Genomic DNA, 19,115 nt, shown 5'->3' on the forward strand with positions numbered 1-19,115 from the left:
GTTTCTCTTGCTATAGCCCCGGGCTCCAGGATCAGACAAGGTGAATCTTGCAGCATCAGCACCCGTGTATCTTCCTCCAACAGCAGAACTTCTGGGGGGTTTGGCACTTGGACCTCTGGGACCTGGACTGGCAATCTACTTAATGCATCCGCATGACCGATTTGAGATCCTGGCCGATATTCAAGCTCGTATTCAAACATGGCCAACTGTAAACTCCACCGCAACAACCTTGGAGACAGAGACTCAGGAATGGCCTTCGTTGGATGCAGTAACCGAAGCAAGGGCTTGTGATCCGTTACAATCTTGAATGGTCTGCCAATAAGGTATTGCTTGAACTTTGTTACTCCGAACATTACAGCTAAAGCTTCCTTATCAAGTTGTGCATAATTTCGTTCACTTCTCTGCAATGTCCTGGATCCAAATGCTATGGGTGCCTCGGAGCCATCTTCCATCTGGTGTGCCAATACTGCTCCAACTCCATAGTCCGAGGCATCACATGTCACAATCACCGGTTTATCCAAGTCATAGTGTACCAACACTTGGTCAGACTGCAAAAGCTGTTTCGCCTTCTCAAAGGCTTCCACATGTCTCTCTGTCCATTTCCAACTTGCAGAATCATCCAGTAACCGATGTAGCGGTTCCAAAACTTCAGTTCGACCTTTCAAGAACCTGTCATAGAAGTTTAGCATCCCCAAGAAAGCTTGTAGTTCTTTCTTGTTCTGTGGCACTGGTGCCTTATGTATGGCTTCTACTTTGCTTAGAAGGGGGTGGACCCCATTGCCATCCACCAGATGACCCAAGAAGGTAACTGCATTCACCGCAAACTGACACTTTGACCTTTTTAGTACCAACCCTGCATTTTCTAGTCTCCTCAGCACTTCCTCAACACGTACCATCAATTCCTGTTCGTCCCTACCACTGATCAAAATATCGTCCAACAATACCACTGTACCAGTGACTCCGGCTAGCAACATTTCCATTAGCCGCTGGAAGATGGCGGGGCCACTACTGACCCCAAAGGGCAGTCGCCATACCCGAAACAACCCCTTCATGGTGTTAACCGTTAGTAACTCTGCCGTCACTTCGTCCACCGTCACTTGCAAATAAGCCTCCTCAAGGTCAAGTTTTGTAAAAATCTGTCCACCTTCCAGCATTGCAAAAGCTTCGTTGATAGTAGGCAAGGGATAAACTTCCGCTAATGCAACATTGTTCACTGTGCTCTTATAGTCCCCGCACAACCTCACTGATCCATCACGTTTCACTATAGGCACCAATGGAGTTGCCCATCTGGAAAAAACTACTGGTTCATACACACCCCGTTCCACCAGTCTATCAATCTCACAGCGAACCTTTTCCCTTAGTGCAAACGCTACCGATCGGCACTTCCTGAACACAGGTTGACTGCCGGGTTTTACCACTAGTGACACTTTTGGTCCTCTGTACGTCCCAAGTTCATCTGTCCTGAACACTAAGGGGTATTGCTTCAACATAATATCTAACATGTTGTCATTGCAGCACACCCCAACACGATTAACCCCAACTAGTGTTATGCCTAGTGGCTCTAGCCACGAACGGCCCAACAAACTAGGGCCCTTACCTTGTACTACCAACAGTTCCAGAGGTATACTTTTCCTGGCCTTGAACTGCACCTCCACCTGTTTAGTGCCCAACACCTCCAGTGGTTCTTCCGACCAAGTACGTAGCACTAAATTACCCTTCATCAGGGGCGGCTCTTCTGGTCATAACCGTTTGAAAGTCTGTCTACTAATAATAGAGTAACTTGCTCCTGTGTCAACTTCCATGGTGATTGGTTTCCCATCCAACCTAACCTCCACATACAGTGGACCACGCCTGCTTTTATCACTCATATTATACAAGAGGTACTCACCCTCATCTGGGTCAGATGTCTCCCCATACACATGTTGTACCTGGTGTGCCTCCTTCCGTGTCGCGCCAGTTACCACCGCTCGAGGTGGCACTTGACTCTTCTTTTTTGTTAGACACGCCCTTTCAATGTGACCCCAGTTATTACAAAATCTACAGACCGTAGAGGTGTGCCAGCATTTATCGGCAGAATAACTGCCATTACAACGCCAACAAGTTCGGTTCTGGGGTAACTGTGCTCCCTGCTGAGCTTTACTCCCTCCTAGTGGCTTCACTGCTGTGCCCGCTGTGACCTTCCATACATCACCAGACGATTCCGGAATATCTTTACCTCTCAACTCGTCCAGGTCCCGCCCGGTTGCCTCCGCTGCCGTCGCAATGTCTACTGCATCCTTGGCCAACAACGCCCGTTGTACCACGCAATCTTTAACCCCGCAGACCAAACGATCGCGCAACATGCGTTCGAGATTCGGAAAATTGCAGTGAACGCTTAATCTGCGCAGCTCAGCCACATAAACAGCAATAGATTCCCCGTCGGTTTGGTCCCGCTTCAAAAACTTATACGTCTCTACAATTTCACTGGCTTTAGGTTCAAAATGGTCCGTAAGCTTACTGAGAACATCGTTAAGTGATGTAGCATCCGTAGACGTTGGTGCTAGTAACGATGTCACCAAATTGTAAGTTTCAGCACCACACACGGTAAAAAATACAGCTATCATACTGAACGTTGCCTATTAATGTCTACATGAAAAAATTCTGAAGTAAATATTGTCACAAAAATTTAAATTATTAAGCTTTGAAAAAACATCACAGGTGTGTTAATGTCTTAAGATACATATTTATGTGACATTGGATAATGTTTCAGCAATTTACTTATTTATAAAGATACATTTACTGAACACAATGTAACTAAAAACTTCGTTCAAATTTAACATTGAAAAGAAATAAATTAATTTTACATCATCACGGGTGTGACAATGAATCCTCATGGGTGTGACTTCTTCGATATCATCAACAAAGAAACAGTTTCTGTCCAGGTTTATTAAAAATTGTAATTGATAATGTCTGAATAATTGTCAAAAGTGTCACACTTTTCAGATGATATCTGCTATTATTTTTTTTTAAACATTCTACAATAATTCACAAGTACAGAATAGTAGAATTAGTCAGAAAACACATTATTAATTTTCTTTTCAAATTCATAAAATACCCTGTCTCCCACCACCTTTATTGCAGGTTCATTCAAAACTTTCAAAATTTGCCCTAAAGACATAAGAAATGTCCTGTTCATCCATTTTGAAAATTTTACCCCCCTTTTTATCACACATTTGCAGAGCCATCAGTTTCACTTTTCCATTGTCGTCTACTGAATTCTGACATACACAAACATAGTTGCACTTTATTTTTTTGTTTTTTGACTCAAATTGAGCCAAAACATAGCTCCCAAGATGAATATCTGTTGTAAGATAATCATCTTGAGAGTCAGTCAGAAAATTACACATCATGATATCTTAGTCTGCTTCACTGGTGGTGTGACTTTGCTTGCAGGGTTTGGTTTTGCTGAAATACCAGGCAGTTTTCTTTCACAGACTGAACAGTTACTGCTGTCATAAGATGGTCTTCATCAGATGGTGCAAAAAAATGTCTTTTTTGCAATCCAGGAATACCCTTTACATTCTCCCACCGTTTCATCAAGTATGCCTTATTTTTTTCAATATCTGCACTTGAGACGTACAACATCTGAATCTTTGATGTAGCTGTTGCAGCACATCGATGAAAGTCTTCAGCATTGTTTATTATTACCTGTCTTTCTATTACTTTCAGCCACACAATTCGTTTCACAGTACCACCGATACCATCCACTGCACCTTTGCCATGGGACGTGGCAAAAAAGTTCCACTCTCCTTCAACTCCAAAGTCTTTCTTAAAGAAACACAGATTTGAAAGCGTAAACTTATTTTTAAATTGTGCTTTGCACCCATCAGAAAAGAGTTTAATATTTTTGAAAGTGAATTCTTCTTTTAATTTGTTTATAATCTCTTTCAAGAAAGTTCATACAGCAAATTTGTCATGGGATAAGTCATCACTAACCACAACATATGAATTTGTTTTATTTTTTGACCAGGCGCAGCAAGTGAACACAGTTATTTGATCATGAGTCCAATGTGCACTCTGGATCTCAACTTGTGCAACATTTGAATAATTTTCTGCAAAATCGATCTTAATTACAATGTCATCTTCACGAAGGTTCTATTTATTTGTTTCAAAATAGTCCCCTTGAACGTTTTTCACAAAGCAATGAGTCTTGTAAATCGGCAACTGATTTTGGAGTTACATACATGCATCTTCTACAGTGTCTTCATTAATCATTAACTTGAGGCGACCTTCTACATCACACCATTGCCTGTATGTAACATTTTCACTCAGTTCTTGTGGGTCTTTAGGTAAAAGCTAAAAAATCTTGTTGTCACACTCATTACATATGTTAGTCATACACTGCTCATTGCTTGAAGAACAACAAATTTTATCCAAAAGGAATGATAATTTTCAGGAAATTTGTCTGAAAATCTATCATGTAAGCAACACAAAATAGTCAAAATTTGCATGATACCTGCAAACACAGACATTATGCGGTAGTAATGATGATGGCAAAACGTGTTGAGGACGAAGTTCAAAAAATTTGTTCTTACTCAACTTTATGTCTGGATTTTCTGATGAGAACGATGTGTATGCTTCATTAATAAATTGTCATAAGCATGTGATGCTTCTGAAATGATTTGCGGATGCCAGACACAGGATTTTTAACAGATTTAACATCGCGTTTACCAGGAGCCTGTCTACTTATGTCATTTCTCATGTAAAAATCATGTACTTTTTTTTCTGTGTCCGTACATAATTTGTTTCACGATTGTCTAGAAATGTTGGAACTTTGAAATAATTTTTTAGACAGGCTGGGAGCTTCATCTGATAATAATTTCTTTATCACTGCACTCTTCTTTTGAGGACTGTTAGGCAATTTTCTCTTTATGCGCGACACTGCTTTGCCAAGTGACTGAGGGCACATATTAGACCCCAAATTTGAAGTAGAAGTAAGTAACAACTCATTTTTAATTTTTTTTCTTTCTTTCCCGACATTTATGCTGTCTTTCAGCATCTTTTGCGCGCTTTTCTTTCAGCAATCTTTTGTTGACATTAACTGACTTTTTTTTTTCTCTGCGGTTTTTGTCACAAATTCTTTCTTTGTGCAAGTATTCTTCTTTCTTGTTCTTATCATGAGATAATCTTTCCCTCCAACTTCACATCCAATCTTTTGATGTTTTACCCACGGCCCAGTCCTGACCAACAGTCCCATTATTCCATTCATATTTATTGTGAGCTGCCGATGATGCAGCCGGATTGTATGACAATTTGTTGACAACTATTTGGATGACGTAATGAGCTCTGTTTACAAAGGGTGAGGCGGTCACGTGGCCCTACCAACCAATCACAACACAGCATCCTTTTTAAGGTCAGCTTCAGAAAGCTAGTAAATACAGCAAAGGTTCCATGAGTTTTTGGAGTGAAAAGTTTACAGCAAGGTTTAGTTCTTACTGATTGACTGCGGAAAATAATCTCCAGCTATCATTTTACTCCAAGCTGCACCACAATTCGCATACCCACTAGGTTTCCTAAATGATGAATTGCAAGAAATGCAAGCAAATAACAAAAAAAAACTTTGCAGAAGACAAAAAAAATTTCATAACTGTGCTACTATATGTTCATCTGCGGTGAATATATATAGAAAATACCAGAGTCGTTACCTGAAACTTTGCACAAATATGGTGTCATGGCATTGCATTTTTAAGGCTCTGTCTCACTTGTCAATTGAGTTTATTTTCTCTTTACTACTATTCAAGGAATAAATCAGAAATGTTAAACACTATCTCCCTTGCAATTGTTGTTCTCACAAATATTTTCAACAGACATTCACTTACGGTAATATAATGGGTGTATAAAGTGTCGCAAGTTTTTGTAATTATTATCACTTTTCTTGAATATTATTAGTTTCCAGCATATTTCAGAAGTTTCTAGATTTCTATAAAAGTTTCCAAATTGTTGCAGAAGTTTGTGTATTGGTGCTGAAGTTTTTGTATTGCTGCATAATTTTTTTAAATGTTGCAGGATTCATTACAGATACATTAAATTTACAGAGTGTATATCAAACTGCATTTGTGTTGGTCTTCCTTTAGGCTGAGCTAATAGGGATTTTTGTCTTCTGGTTTTTTTTTTAAGAGTTTCATGAGAAAATGTTTTGAAATTTAGAGCTTTAATTGTGTACCTTACCCAGGTGTGGAACAATATGACTATTTCCAGTACCAAATTTTATTACAAGTATACTTCCGGCATGTTCTGGACTTTCAACACAAATACAGTTCAAAATAAAATCGTGAGCCTCGCAGAGTGCTTCGACTATCACTTAAATACGTGCTGTAAAAATTGTTACGATCTAAGTTAAAATTTATAGGTTTTTGCGTAATTTTGCTTGGTTTGCTTAATTCAGTATATTACTCACTGTTGCTGGTCTATCAGGCTTTCTGGACCATTGTATACTGGACTATTTTAGAAGTATACTTTAATGAACACACAATTAGAATAACACGTAGTAGATACCTGGGTAAAATAATTTGCAACTAAGAGTGCAAACTTGCTCTCTCTATTTAGTGAATCAAATAAATTGGTCTAAAACAAAAGAAGTGACATGAAAACAAAAAAAAAATACATTTTGGCTGGTAAGACTGAGCTTTAAAATAAATCTTGTGCTATAATAAAGCTTGCTTCACATAGTTAGATTTTCTTCAAGATACATTGTGTTCAATTGTAGCTTTCACCCAGGGAAGCTGTGTAGCTTAAAATTTACCTGTTAAAGTGTGTTGTTTTGTTAAACATCTATTTTTCAAACTGACATTGATAATAGGTACTTAATGGTTAATAATAGTAGATATGAATACGTGTACTTAAATTATTGTGTTATTCTTCTCATGTTTGCAGAGATTGGAGTTTTATTTTATATTTGGCCTAATTGGTTTTCTCATCTATTTACAGAGAGCAGCTTCCAAGAACTCTCATTGGATTATCTACCGCCACTGAGCTTGCTATTCAGTTTCCCAAAGGATTACCCATCCTCATCTCCACCTGATTTCACTTTGAGCTGCCAGTGGCTTCGTCGTAAGGATGTAAGAGCAGTTTTGTAAGAAAAATAATAATGATATAAGTTATGTTATAATAAAGTTCACTTGAGCTAGATTGTACACATTTCAAGTATGTATTTCAGTAGCTAATAGCATTTATTGACAATAAATGCCGGATTTTATCACTTGGTTTACCTTGTTGAAAAGAATTGTTTCAAATAATTGTACTCAAATGTTCACCATACGACTTAATGTATTCACAGTGGTATCATAGCCATATCACCTCCATAATTATGTAACAGAATTGATTTACTGGGTAAACAATTGTGTAGCTATGTCAGTTAGATTTACATTGAAACAAGTAAAAAGTACATGGTTGCTTATTTAATGGGGGCAAATCTCTTGGGGTGTCTTTTGTTTTCCTTGCACGAAACTACTTTTTTTTTTGCAAGAAACTTTTTTTTTTGTTGATACATTTTTATCAGGCTCTATTCTCATGTAATAAAACAATTCAGTCTTGTTTGATTGGGTAAAGTATTGAAATGTACATATTTTTATTGGATATTTTTCTGCCCTTCATTACTAAGATATATTAAATGAGGTCCTGAGCAGAAATAAAACTAGGTAAATATATTTATAAAATGTTATGTCACAAAAAATTAAAAGTTTAAGTTAAATGTAAGAAAACAATAAAAATATAAATTCTACAATATGCTCAATATGTCTCCAATCAGTTTTTTCTTGGTTAAAACAATCGGGTTAAAAACCATGACAAAATACTCCTCTCAAATTTTGGGAATTGTAAACAGTATCTGTTAAGTTTATAAGGTTTTATTTTTCAATCTTGAGATAAACACCTAACATGGTTGCTACAGGACTAGAAAACTGGGAAAACCGGGAAATGTCAGGGAAATTAAAATGGTCAGGGAATTCTGGGAAATGTCAGGGAAAATTCTACGAATTCTGGAAATTTTAAAGTTGCGTATATTTTAAACAAAGCTTTGTTTTGATGCGCTCGTACCGCTACCGAACGACTCCGCTAAAAGGCTGCTGTTTAAGGCACACAGCAACTGCAACTTTTTTTTTTACTTGGTCTACGATTGTCCGTTGCAATAGGCTGTTACAACCGCCCACCTTAACTTCTGGCCAGTCCAGGCACTGGTTTTTCACTAGCGAACCCGGCCTTCATTTGTTCGTGTTTTGATCCTTTTTAATTTGCCCTTGAGACTTTGTATTATGTTCCGTTCCATGCAGTGAACTACAGAACGGACATGGCATCGTTTATCTTTTGAAGGCTATTTTCACGTGGAATAAGTTGAGTACAAAGCTTATTACGTGAATTTAAAGGCGTTGTTTCAGGTGAAGTTAGTTTTTGATGCGATCATAAGAAAATAAAGTGCATTTTGATAAAGAGAATACCAATTCTCATTTTGAAAACTACCAAGCTGATACGAAAACACGTGGCTTTTGTGTGCGGTTATGTTTTTGCATTTTTTCTACCTATTTTTTTAATTACTTTTTTTTCAACCATTATAATCCGTGAATTCTGTTGCGTGACACTTACAATGTGTTTAAAAAATATGCATAACTGAACATGGTTTCCCCCAGAATCGTTAGTTATTGTAAGATTGTAAGAGTATTGCATGTTGTAATTCTCTAAGTAGGCCAGTTACATTGTTAGGTGTGAATTTTTAATAGTTTTTGTATTTGTGTAGTTATATTTTTTTAAGAATTCATAAACAATAACTTAACCTAACCTGAAAATATAAATCTGTACTGTTTTTCGCTTATAGATGTCGAAGAAAACTACTTTTAAGGATAATTGGCTCAAGGAGCCACAGTTTCAGCATATCAAACCCTCTGCTGAAAACATAAATTCTGCGTACTGCACTTTGTGCTACAAAAGTATTCAACTCTGCAATATGGGTCGAAGCTCTCTCACCAGCCATGTCGAAGGAAAAAAACACATTCGCAATTCTGCCGTCAAAATAATACAAAAAAACCTTATTTTACCTTATGTTGAAATTTTTATATTACATTTAATCATATGCACGTTAATATTTATGGTATGTACTACAAAAGAAAGTCAGGGAATTTTTCTCTTAAATTTCTGGAAAACAGGGTAAAGTCAGGGAATTCTAAGATTATATTTCTGTAGCAACCATGCCTAACGTTTGTCACCAATTAATGTAACCACATTTCTACGAGATTTTCAGACAAATAGTGTGAAGTAATTTTCTCTGTGTGAAATACACACTATCATTGCTTGAAGGTGCCCAAAATTTGAAATAATTTCTTTAAAAAAAATCTTGTCGCCTGATGTTTATAGTATGCTACCAAGGAAACGACATGTCCTTTGGCTGACGCAAAATTTCAATAATGCCTTGTCATTGGCTATTGCTGACGGCTACAGTCGAAAATCTTCTAAACAGTCCAAACCAAAGATTGGAAAAACACATCACAACCCAGGCCATAGACATGAAACTTGCTCAAAACTTACATTAGGTACTTATTTGAGTCACAACGACCCGACCCATTTCATCAACATCCCAGTGGAGACTGACTGCTGTTGAGACGACACCAATGCTTGCATCCATACTGGGAGTACAGCGGGCTTGCCGACCAATCACAACACAGCTCTTGCAAACTAGAAAAACAAAACACATCTTACAAATTAGAACTTAAAATTAGTTTCTTACCAAAAAAAATTACATAACTGCATTGTAAATTCTGATTGTCTGGGAAAATAACCTCTAGAAAAATTTGTACTCCATATACATTATAAAACTGCGGCACTGCACTGACACTAGTAGTTTTTTTTCCAACATAAGAATACGTATAGAACAGGCTAGAGAGAGTCTGTTTTATGAAACTGTCTTCAAATTTGGCATCACTGTGTTCCAAACCGTCTGTTTTTATTTCTGTAAGTGAAAAACTGTTCAAAGTTCTAGAAACAATACAATAGCTTATAAATGTTACTAAATTTAATAATTATTGGATTAACACTATTAGGGGTGTTAGATTCAATTATTGAACTAACACTTGTATTATTGGGAAAATTATCCAGTAATTTACAGGAAAATTTTCTGCAAAACAGAAAATCATTTTATACAAACATAGCCAAAAAACAAAAGCAGTGAGATGTAAGGTGGTAAAGAAAGACATTAGTACTATACTACTATATATACGACATAGCTTATACCTACTATTTAACTTCAAAATTTTTTTACCTGTACAGTAATATAACAATATAAAATTTTTGAATTGGTATTTAACAATATTAATATAAAATAATATGAAATACTGAAATACGATGCCAGGACACAAGGCCTTCACTTCAGTGGCTGCAGCAAGGTTTGCAGAAACATCAGGCACACCATGTAGCCGTAACTCAGAAGCCAAGATGTAGTTAGTGATTTTAGCTACAAAAGCCTACAATCTAGAGTTTTGAAGCATTGTTTTTCTACAACTCTTGATAGTACTTCTGGGCCACTGCGGTTGGGCGGCCAGATCTCTTGCCTCCCACCCAGGTGAGCAGGTTTAGACTTGGCAGTGGCAAACCTGGATTGTAACTGGGAATGTGGCTTATGAGGCGGTGGTTTTTCTCAGGGTTTACCCGTTTCCCTCACTTATTCTTTTCATCGGTGCTCCACACTCATCTCATTACCTATTACTGTCTAATGACCCTGATATCATCGAAACGTTACGTCACATGTCGTTAAATTACCTCAGCTTTACATTCTGTTTACCTTATTTAGTTAGTACCTATGCAGTTAGTTTGACCTGTTTACTAATTGTTTTCATGTTTGTTATGAAAACTTTCATCAATATCATCAATGTAGGCTCTAAGAAATTTTCTGAGTGACGTATCGAGAGATACAACCTCCCACAGTTTATCAGTGTTGAAAATGCACCTGGTCTGTAAAATTTCCAATTTTATTTTATTTTTAAATAAATTAGCATTAACTTTGTATTGGAAGTTTCAATTTATTTCAAAATAACTTAAATGTAGGCATGAAGTATTTCAAACAAAATATGCTTATTAAACATATTTAAGTAAAATCTCATGTTTTAATTTACCTTGTACTATGTATTACAATGTAAATATTTTTTAGCCTATGTATATGTAAAAGTTTTTTAAATTTTTCTTGTTATTTAGATAAAATGTCCATAAATAATATTTTTAATATAAGCAAGGAAAATATTTTTAGAACATTTTTTTTATCACCCCCTCATATAAAAAAAAGAATAAGTTTATCCTGTATAGGTACATGTGACTAAGATAGATAACAGTGGTAGTGGTTGACTGTAAATGATTGTTTGACTTGTTGCAGATAACGAAGTTGTGCAAGAAGCTGGATTCAATCTGGGATGAGAATAGAGGCATGGAGATCATGTACATTTGGACCCAGTTCCTGAAAGAGGATGCTCTCAAGTTCCTGGGGATGGACAAGGAGCTGAACATGAGCGGGATGTACACGTACTACCTGAAGTTCCTGGAGCAGTGTGGCAGACGCAGCCGGAGGGGAGGGCGGGGGTCCCGGGCTGGCCCCGCGGAGCAGGCGAGGCCCTTGGCGAAGGAAGCCGGAGACGGTAGCGAACAGCCTGGACTAGCTGGGCACGAGCACCAGGATGAGCTTATTGTGGAAACTGCTGAAGGAAGTAAAACTGTGAATGAGAGAGTGACACAGAATTGTTGTAAAAATTTGAAACCATTGGAGCAGAATTCTGCTGCCAGTGCAGTTTTGAGTCAAAGCTCAAAAGAGAAGCCAGTATGTGCCAGGGGACGTAGATACAACAGGAGGCGCATGCAGAGATCAGAGCTGAAAGGTGGGAGAAACAAACAAAATAACTATCTTGACACGAACGTAAAACTCGCTGAAGGCTGTGACAGGAGCAAAGTCTGCGTATCGATGTGTGACGAGTCAAGGACTGAAGTGAAAGGTGCTGGAAACGATTGTGACAAACATAGTGATGTAAGGCACCTGGGTGCAAACCATGCTAGAGAGTCGCGGCTGAACGACCGCAACAGTTCGGGTGCAGAGCACTCTGTGGTGAATGAACTGAACCAGACTGGATCGACTGCCAAGCTGGCCTTAGTAGCTGCCAACACACATTCTTCTCAAGGGAGAGGCAGTGTGAGACAGCAGAGATTCGAGAGGAGGTCAAGAAACAGGGGTGAAAAACAGGTAATAAATATTTGACCTGACTTCAGTCTGCACTACAGTGCATCTGTACTGTAATATTGTCTTAACATTTTAACAATACCATGTTTTATCGCATAATCGTCGCACATGTTATACTAAAATCAAGTTTGAAAAGTAGGGGTGCAACATTTATGTGGAAAATTTTTTTTTTGTTGGATAAAGTTATTCATAAAAACAAAACCTATTCATGGAAAGTATGCCATACAATTTTAATTAATAAGTCATGCAACACAAACCTTTCTTCAACTTTAAATAGAAAAACAAAATTCTGTAACCCGAACGGGAGCCACTGAAATCTGTGACGTGAACTAATCCATAACTATCATCATAGTACACACTTACCACGAAAGAGTGCGGGTCATCAAATGTAGTTAACTCGGCACTTGACACAGAGTGTGTGTTGCATGCAATTGGCAAAATATCAATATTTGACTACGTGTGCACGCTCAATATGGGAAGCAACATAACCAAACATGAATGATGCCAATTAGCGCTAGCTACATTTTTGTAAGTGGTACACCGCGGCAAAGAAAACGAACAGATAAAGGTTATAACGTTTAAATACGTCTTTAAAAGAAAATTTACACATCGGACAATTTCGTATTTCCATTAATTAAATAAGTAAGTGGTAATATCCGAATAGTATGAGATTTCTACTTTAAAATACATTGCTTTATACGGAAAAAAATACCCACACAAAGCTCTCTGAATCTAACAGTGGGACCAAAAACATCATGCGACGTTTACGCGAGAGGTTTTTTTAATCCAAATTTTGTCGTCCTAAAATACAGATGCGACGATAATGCAATAAAAGAGGGTACTTATTTCATAGATACCATTTTGTATACAGCTACTAAGTCACCATATCATTGAAACTTGTAACAAGTGACAGCATATTGATTGTAGTTTTGCTGTTAGTTGATTGTCATAAAGCAGTATTCAGGATAGTATATATTTTTTCCCATGGCAACATTATCACAGGAATAAACTAGTAATATTTCATCATAGTTTCAAAGTTTTGTTTTAACGTAGCATGTTTGCAGTGGCATATACATTGCAAAGATGTGATGAAGGAATCATAAAATATAATATATATGATGATGTCATGTTTGTTTTATATTTCTAATGGTAACTTAACAATGACCAAAAAATTTAATAAAAATATAAGTATGAAAAGTTGAAAATACTTTCATATCGCAGATGATACGTATACAGTAGAGCACCCCTCAACCGGAATCATTGGGGGGAGGTCTATTCCGGTTATGGGAAAATTCCGGGTAAGGGGAGTTGCGGTAGGGAGGCAAAGAAAAAAGCCATTACATGCTGTACATATTAACTTATATTTACCTATAGCCAAAGTTGTACTGTAAATATTTTCCACAGTTATAAAACCATACAATAAAAAATATGTAGATCTCCATACGTACTGTTTTCAAAACGCGCCGGGTCGTAAAACTCCGGGCTGGTTGAATTACCTTCATTCTTATCTCTGTGGGTGGGTGCGTGCATGAGCGAAGAGGATGAAGAGGGTTGGGGGGGAGGTAGTAGGACTACAGCTGCAGTGTTGTGTTACTTCTGTGTTGACGTGCTAGTGATTCACACTTCCTGGAGAGTGTATAGTCACTGCCATGCACAATTTACATTTCACATACGTACAAGAATAACACTTCCAAGCGTCTCATTTAAAAACACAGAGATAGAGAAATTCAGGTAAATGTAGACTTTTTAACCATATATTAACGTATAAATATGTACATAATACATATTTGTACACTAAATTATTGTCTACTAACTGAAAGCATCACACTCGCTATCACGTGTCAGCGTGTATAGTGGGAGTCGGTGTACATACTCAAGAGCCGGCCAGAATTTTCAGTTTACTTGACATAGTGAAACAATAAAACTACTTATAGCATAAACATCTTTATAGTAATTCACGTCAATGCGAAAACCAGCGGTGTATTTACGCAATGCGCGGGAAATACTGGCTATAATTAGCTCTCTGACAGACGTGCACGCGCGCGCCTACAAGACATGTACAGTCAGGCAAAAACAAAAACGCCTTGTTCCAGTGCGGAAATATTTGGAGATGTGTTGTTATGTTTTAATTTTTTTGAAAAATTAGTTCCGGATATCGGGAGTTCCGTTTGTGGGAATTACGGTTGAGGGGTGCTCTACTGTAGTTGTTTATGGACAAGGGTTTTTAGTACTTTTGCTTTAAAAATTATTAATTCGTGTTGTTTTATGCTTTTCATTAATTTTTAATGCACATTTATAAACAATTAGTTTATTATTTTCTTTTTTTAGTACTTAAAAGTCCTCAAGAAATGTTAGTCTTAACAGAATGATTTTTAGCTTTGTGACAATTCAGACCTCTCAGCCAGCTCGAAATTTTTCTAGAATGCACATACGTAAAACACTCGCAGAATTTGTTTAGTTCGAGAATACTGTTTAAATTTCGTAAAATAATAATTATTCTTAATGAAAATGAAGTCTCTCTGGAACAATTATGGATTTTAACTGTTTTCATTTATCCATTACAAAATTCACACTAACACAATGACCGCCATGTTCCAAACCCAACACTCTTCCAGACTATACAAAAAACTTCTTAAAAAACAAAAAAAAATATTTGTTGCTACAAGAAAATTATTTACTTTAAAAGTCTGACAACGCAAAAGATTTATTACTGATATTTATATCCCGTAGTTTCACACGAACTCACGGTAATAGCCAAGGATTGTTTCGTTGGAATTACTAAAAACAAATTTAAAATTCTAGTTGCGGGCTTAACACTGATGACTGCAGTCAAAAATTTTGAAATAAAAAGTCCCAAAAGGTTTTTAAATCGGCACCTCCCAGACTGCAGCCAAGAAATTTGTTTCTCAACTAAATAATTGTTATTTTCGAGCCATTGCCCGACTGCGACTTTCAATACCATAATCTTACAATGACTAATGACCGACCTGACTACCTCCATCCATGAAGGAGGGAAGTGGTCACACGCCCCCCACAACCAATCACATACAAGCTTAAGACATAATTTCAAAAATCAACCAATCAAAGCACAAGTTACAAGAAAAAAATAACTCAATACTTATAACTAGGGGCATTCCCTTCTCTCTCTTTCCAATTGTGATGATACATTTGTCCTTGAGATACCACCATTGTGTGATGTGGTTCATTGGCCATTTAGGATTGCTTAAATTATTTAGGTCTTTTTAGAGGCAATATTGTGAAGCAGATTGTTGAAGTGTGTTAGTAGTGTGCTTGTTAGGTGGAGAAGAAAATTTAAGCTCATAATAGAACAACATGGAGCTTTGCTTCAAACAGTAACCTTTTCAGCTTTAATTTACATTTAAATTTTGCAATTTTCATCATGACAGAATGTACAGTGAAACCATTAAGATATAAAATTGTGTTCTCTGAAAAGAAATGTCAGAAAGGCAAAATGATCACTATGCAGCCTGTATTCTTGATTATGTAGTTCTCTTTTTCTCACCTGAACTATCCATCCTCCCTCTACAGAATTTGTGGGGCCAGTGGCCGTGCCATACTAATATGATTTTATATCCCTATTGTAATTTGTTATAAGATGTTGTTTGTATTAATGTAATAATTATAGATTTTAATTAATTTTGGCATCCAGTTTAATACTTCATTTATTATAAATAATATTTGTTAATGTTTTTCTGATATTAGTTATTTTACTGGGTATTACAACACTAATATTTTACGAAGTAAAAAAAAATTGGTTAGTTCTTATGTGTAAAAAAACTTCATGAAATATATTTGTGTTCATCACACTTAATAACAGTTCATTTAGAGGTAAGTTAGCTTTCTTTTCATAGCTCATTATGTGTGTTTGCCGAATAATTTGTTAGTTTTGCATTTCAGAGCATGGTATTATTGTCACAAAATATTTAACTTTTTGGGTTGGATTTTTTTCCAATTTTGGGGATTTATTACACTACAACAAAAGTGGAGCAAAGTATCTCTACGATAAAATTTTGTACATATGAAGGAGTTTTGGTTGTCAATGAATGGTTCGAATATATTCCTTCTTTCAGGTTAGTCAAAATGACAGGAAAATGTAAGGATTGCAGAAAATAGAAGTTATTGGGACTACAGCTCAGTTAGAAGAATGTCTTGCAGCTGTTAGAAACAAAGAAATGACCCTGTGGAAAGCAGCAGAATTGTTTAACATTCCCTGAAGGCCTCTAATCAATAAACCAAAGATGGTAATTCTGCTACTAGTCCACTTACAGGTTTCCCACAAACATTTATTGATGTTAAGGAAGCTGAATTTGTGCAGTGTGTCATAGAAATGCGTGACTGTGGATTTCCAATGACTTTAGAACTACAAATTATAGTGAAATCTTACCTCACTATGTTGGGAAGAAATGTATCTAGATTTAAAGATAACTATCCAGGTCATGAATGGGAGTTATTGTTCTGTAAAAGGCATCCTGAACTGTCTACATTTTGTGAGAAATATTAAAAGAAATAGGGCAGCCGTAGATGAAAAAATGTTTTTTAAAAAGGGGGCAAAATACCTAGAAGATATTTGCAACTCTTCCAAGTCCAGCATTTCCCTGATGTTAGCTGTGGATGCTGAAGGTGAAAAATGTTCACCATTTGTAGTCTACAAATTCGCTTATATGTGGTCAACATGGACGATAAATAGCCTGCCATGCTGCCGGTATGCAAATACCCCAAGTGGATGGTTCAACAGTAACACTTTCTGTGAGTGGTCTATAAGCATGATGTTACGATGACTTAAAAAACTGGATGGCAGAAAGGTTGTCATCTGTGACAATTTATCCTCACATTATGTAAAACCACATTTTTTAAAGTTGTGCAGACAATGAAATATAGTTCAAATGCCTACCAGCAAATAGTACATATCTGAACCCAGCCTCTAGATGTTTCCTACTTTTGACCTTTGAAAGTAGCATGAAGAAACATACTTCCTGAGTGGAAGGCTAGTAAGCTAGGTTTGAATGAGACTACTGCATAAGCAAAACTTTCAGTTTTCTTTAAACAGACACATGGATAAACTAGCTCCGAATTCACTAGAAAACCTAAGATCAGGCTTCAGAAAGTGTGAGTGGGATACATCCTATTAATGTAAACAAACTTCTGTGTCTTATTCCTTTACGGATATGAGACAAAGGTATTTCACAAGACACATTTTTAGAACCAATTCACAACAAATATGATTGGACTATAGGTGCTCAAAGTAGCAGAGGAAGAAAATATTACAGGTTCCAGGACAAAGTGTGACTGGTATGATTTCCATTAATGTGGGAACAAAAAAGCAGACTTCTAAACAGTATACATGCATGACAGCAATTCAGAGGAAGATGATTAAACTCTCACTCTTCAAGATTCATTTGGAGAAAATAACTTTGAGCAGTATTGCAAGCAGCAAGCCAGTTCAATGGCTGAGGAAGAGATGGATGTAAAGAAAGCAGATCAGGATTTGGAGAAGTTATCAAGAATGTGGTACAGCATGTTATATTCAAATATGAAGATGAATATTTTCCTGATGTGATCACAACTGAAGGAGTGAAAATTCCATGAAGAAATTACTGAAGTCATGGAAGTGGCTCACTCGTAAAGATGAAATGACATAACAATTTTCATTTAATTTGAAGCATCCAACCTCCAAAGGTGATTAATTGTCATGGTTTCTTCTCTGTCCTTGAAATAGATTGATTTTGGGATTGAGTTCTACACCAAGAAATGTATGTGCATAGAACTGATTTCTTCTATTCAAGATGTCTTTGAACAAAGTGTATCATTGCTAACATTTAAAAAATTATTTATTTTGTCATGTTAATCAGCATATTTCAAAATGTTTCTGTTCTAAAAGTAGTTTTATTTTGATATAGACTGGATTTTAAACTTAATAAAGCTCATACAATGCTCCATAGCTAATAATCCATTTGTGAAAGTTTAGTTTTAAAGGCTGGTGCAAAGTATCCCCATCTTAAGATAACAATACTCCACCTTTAAACATTTAATATAGTAATGTACATATTATTACTTATAACTAGCAACACAAACATCATTTATGGATAATCTTGGTGGATAAAAAATATAAAACATTTAATTATTCCATAAAATACTATTTTACTAATCAATATACATATATTAAAATATATATAAAATAATAATGAGCAAAGTAACACCAAGTAACAGTGCCCTAGAATTGACAAGTGGGTAGCCATGTAAGAATTAAAATATCTATAATATAGTTCTAATGTTTATGGAGAAAAACCATAAAAAAACCATTTCGCACGAAAATTCCTAAGTTCTAAGTATGTCTTGCAGTTCTCAACTAAAAGTCGTTAGCCAAAACTTGCAAATGTATAAATCACCAAGTCCTTAAGAAATATGGGCAGTTTTATAACTTGCTTGTGCGCATACCAAAAATTAACTCTTATTATAAACATGATTCAAGATAGTTTTCTTTGCATGCAAACATCTTTAAATAGCATGTTGCTCCAACGCCAAATTCTGACGAACCGTTGTATTAAGTCTATGTGCCATGCAATTGTTGACCTTTCAATACAGTACCAAAATAAAATGTCGGATCAGATGAACTTACGGTCAACTGTGCCGGTGATGGTCTACTAGACAACATAGCCTCTAGTTGGTTATACCCAGTAGTACTTGTGTCTAGACTCTTAGGAGTTTCAAGATTCGTTAATATATGTTAGATCCCGCTCATGCCTACTCCATCATACTCTGTGGACCGCGGAAAAACATTCTCACGCCCGGAGGTTAATGTAGCACTCCCATCTGCGTGGACTGTCAACTTAAGAACAGACATAATGAGGTAAGATGT

At 36.5% G+C, this 19,115-nt stretch overlaps 1 protein-coding gene across 1 annotated transcript in view; it reads left to right on the plus strand.

The window, feature by feature from the left end:
• LOC134531371 (E3 ubiquitin-protein ligase RNF14-like) overlaps positions 1 to 19,115 on the plus strand; it is a 250,433-nt gene that overhangs the window by 142,692 nt on the left and 88,626 nt on the right. Inside the window, exons 5-6 of the mRNA XM_063367072.1 lie at positions 6,967 to 7,097; positions 11,387 to 12,241. Coding sequence (XP_063223142.1) covers positions 6,967 to 7,097; positions 11,387 to 12,241 — 986 coding nt within the window. The remainder of the gene's footprint in view (positions 1 to 6,966; positions 7,098 to 11,386; positions 12,242 to 19,115) is intronic.

The sequence above is a fragment of the Bacillus rossius genome, chromosome 3, assembly GCF_032445375.1.
Source record: "Bacillus rossius redtenbacheri isolate Brsri chromosome 3, Brsri_v3, whole genome shotgun sequence".
Taxonomy (NCBI): Eukaryota; Metazoa; Arthropoda; class Insecta; order Phasmatodea; family Bacillidae; genus Bacillus; species Bacillus rossius.